This window comes from Orycteropus afer, unplaced genomic scaffold (assembly GCF_000298275.1).
Source record: "Orycteropus afer afer isolate SDZICR_OR568_19922 unplaced genomic scaffold, OryAfe1.0 scaffold00099, whole genome shotgun sequence".
Classification (NCBI taxonomy): domain Eukaryota; kingdom Metazoa; phylum Chordata; class Mammalia; order Tubulidentata; family Orycteropodidae; genus Orycteropus; species Orycteropus afer.
In genome coordinates this window covers 1,425,414-1,427,450 of record NW_006921686.1, presented here as the reverse complement: position 1 = coordinate 1,427,450, position 2,037 = coordinate 1,425,414, and the positions used below count along the sequence as shown (strand labels likewise).

The following is a 2,037-nucleotide window of genomic DNA, read 5'->3' as shown; positions in this document are numbered from 1 at the left end:
ATTGCAGTGTTTTGTTTTGTTTTTTAAATAAAGAAAAATACCTGCCGTGTAATCCTTCTGGGGAGCAGGGTTTTCCGTGTCACACTGCCCAGGCCCTATCCCTGTAGGGAACTGAAGGTGATCACTTCTGATAGAAAAGGAAATGAGGCGCAGAAGCCGTGAAGGACAGACGGGAGGGGAGATGGCCTGTGGAGGTGACCATGGAGCCCGGGAGAGATGCTGACGGAGACAAGGCCCTTCCCCCAGAGCACACAGAGACAGCCTTCCCCTCGAGCCGGAGCTCAGAACTCCAACTCCGGCTTCCCTAACCATGAGAGAACAAATCTGTTTGTTCCAGGCCCTCACCTGGGGCGTGTCTATTACAGCAGCACTAGGTGGCCCCCCACGATGCGATCCTGGGGGAGACAGGAACTGCTGAGGCCACAAGCCACAGCACCGTCCACGGGGGCCTGAGAGCCACCATCCTCCCTGACATCAGGACTTGGAGCATCCTAACGCCGGGGCTCGTCATCAGCATAAGGGGCTGGAGGAAACAGACCGTCTGGGACGTCAGGAGCAGACGGCATCAGACTGATGGAGCATGGGTCTTGTCTGAGTTTGAGTTTTTGTCGTCGTTGGCCGTCGCACATCAGCTCCGACTCACAGGGACCCCATGCGCAACAGAACGGAACGGTGCCGGGTCCTGCCCCAACTTCACAGTCGCTGGTCCATTAAGGTCCACTGTCGTGGCCACTTGTGGCAAGTGCCCTCCACCCCAAGGACCTCATTTCCCAGCACCCCATCAGACGCTGCTCTGTTGTGATCCACAAGGTTTTCACTGGTTGATGGCTTGGAAGTAGATTGCCCACCCCCTCTTCCCAGTCCATCTCAATCCACTGCCCATCCGTCTGTTTGTCGTAGCACGGCAGGTTGCGTGGTTCTGGAAGCTACGTCACCAGTTCAAATACCAGCAGGGTCAGCAGGGCTTCCAGACCAAGACTGAACCTCCGTTAACACCAGCAGGGACTGAGCTGATTCTGACTTGTGGCGACCCACGTTACAGAGGAGAACTGAGGTCCGTGGGGCCTGCTTGGAAGCGGGCTGCTAGGGCTTTCTTCCTCAGAGCCATTGGGTGGGTTTGAGCCACCAAGCTTTCAGTTAGTTGTCAAATGCAAACCATTTGCTGCACCCAGAGACGTTAAAACCAAAACCAAACCCACTGCCACCGAGATGACTCTGACTCAGAGAACAAAGTAGAACTGCCCCAGAAGACAAAGAACTGCCCCGGAGCGTTTCCGAGTCTGCGAATCTTTGCGGAGGCTGACTGCCCCATCTTCCCCCTGTGAAGTAGCTGGCGGGTTTGAACCACCGACCTTTTGGTTAACAGCTCAATGCTCTAACCACACTGCCACCAGGGCTCTTCCTAAGGACATCAGTAAGCTGAAAAAGGGAGGCCTCAGACCACTTTTTGAGCCTTTCCCAGATGGGGCCTCCCGGCTCCGTGCAGCGTGGGAAAGCCAGAAGGCCCCGAGTGGCCGATTCCCAGGCTCACCACCCGCTGCCCACCCCGAGCCTCCCGCCGGACAGGAAGTCAGAACCCACCTCTCCGTTGAGGTAGATGAGGTCGAAGGCATACAAGCACACCTGCACCTGGATCCCCGAGGCGTCCACATCCTGGGCGGGGCAGAATGGAGATGTGTGGTAGGGGAAGTGGAGGGGGGCCCTGCCCAGGCCCCCTCCTGTTGCACCTGAGGCAGACACCATGGTCACCTGCCACTCCCCCCCCTCTGCTAGCAGAACCCCACGTCTGTGGGGCAGCAGGGGCTCTGAACAGGATGGTGCTCAGCAAATGCTATCGACCTCCTCCCCTTTGCCAGGTATCTGCTTTCCCAGCCTTCCTTGCAGCTAGCTGCTGGCGATCACAGGACACAATTCCAGCCAATGAGAAGCTAGCTGCTGGCGATCACAGGACACAATTCCAGCCAATGAGAAGCTAGCTGATGGCGGTCACAGGACACAATTCCAGCCAATGAGAAGCTAGCTGCTGGTGGTCACAGG

General features: G+C 57.1%; 1 protein-coding gene across 1 annotated transcript in view; it reads right to left on the bottom strand.

The window, feature by feature from the left end:
• Positions 1 to 2,037, bottom strand: part of LIG1 (DNA ligase 1) — a 79,096-nt gene that overhangs the window by 20,722 nt on the left and 56,337 nt on the right. Inside the window, 1 exon segment of the mRNA XM_042781232.1 lies at positions 1,532 to 1,653. Within this exon segment, the coding sequence (XP_042637166.1) occupies positions 1,532 to 1,653 (122 nt within the window).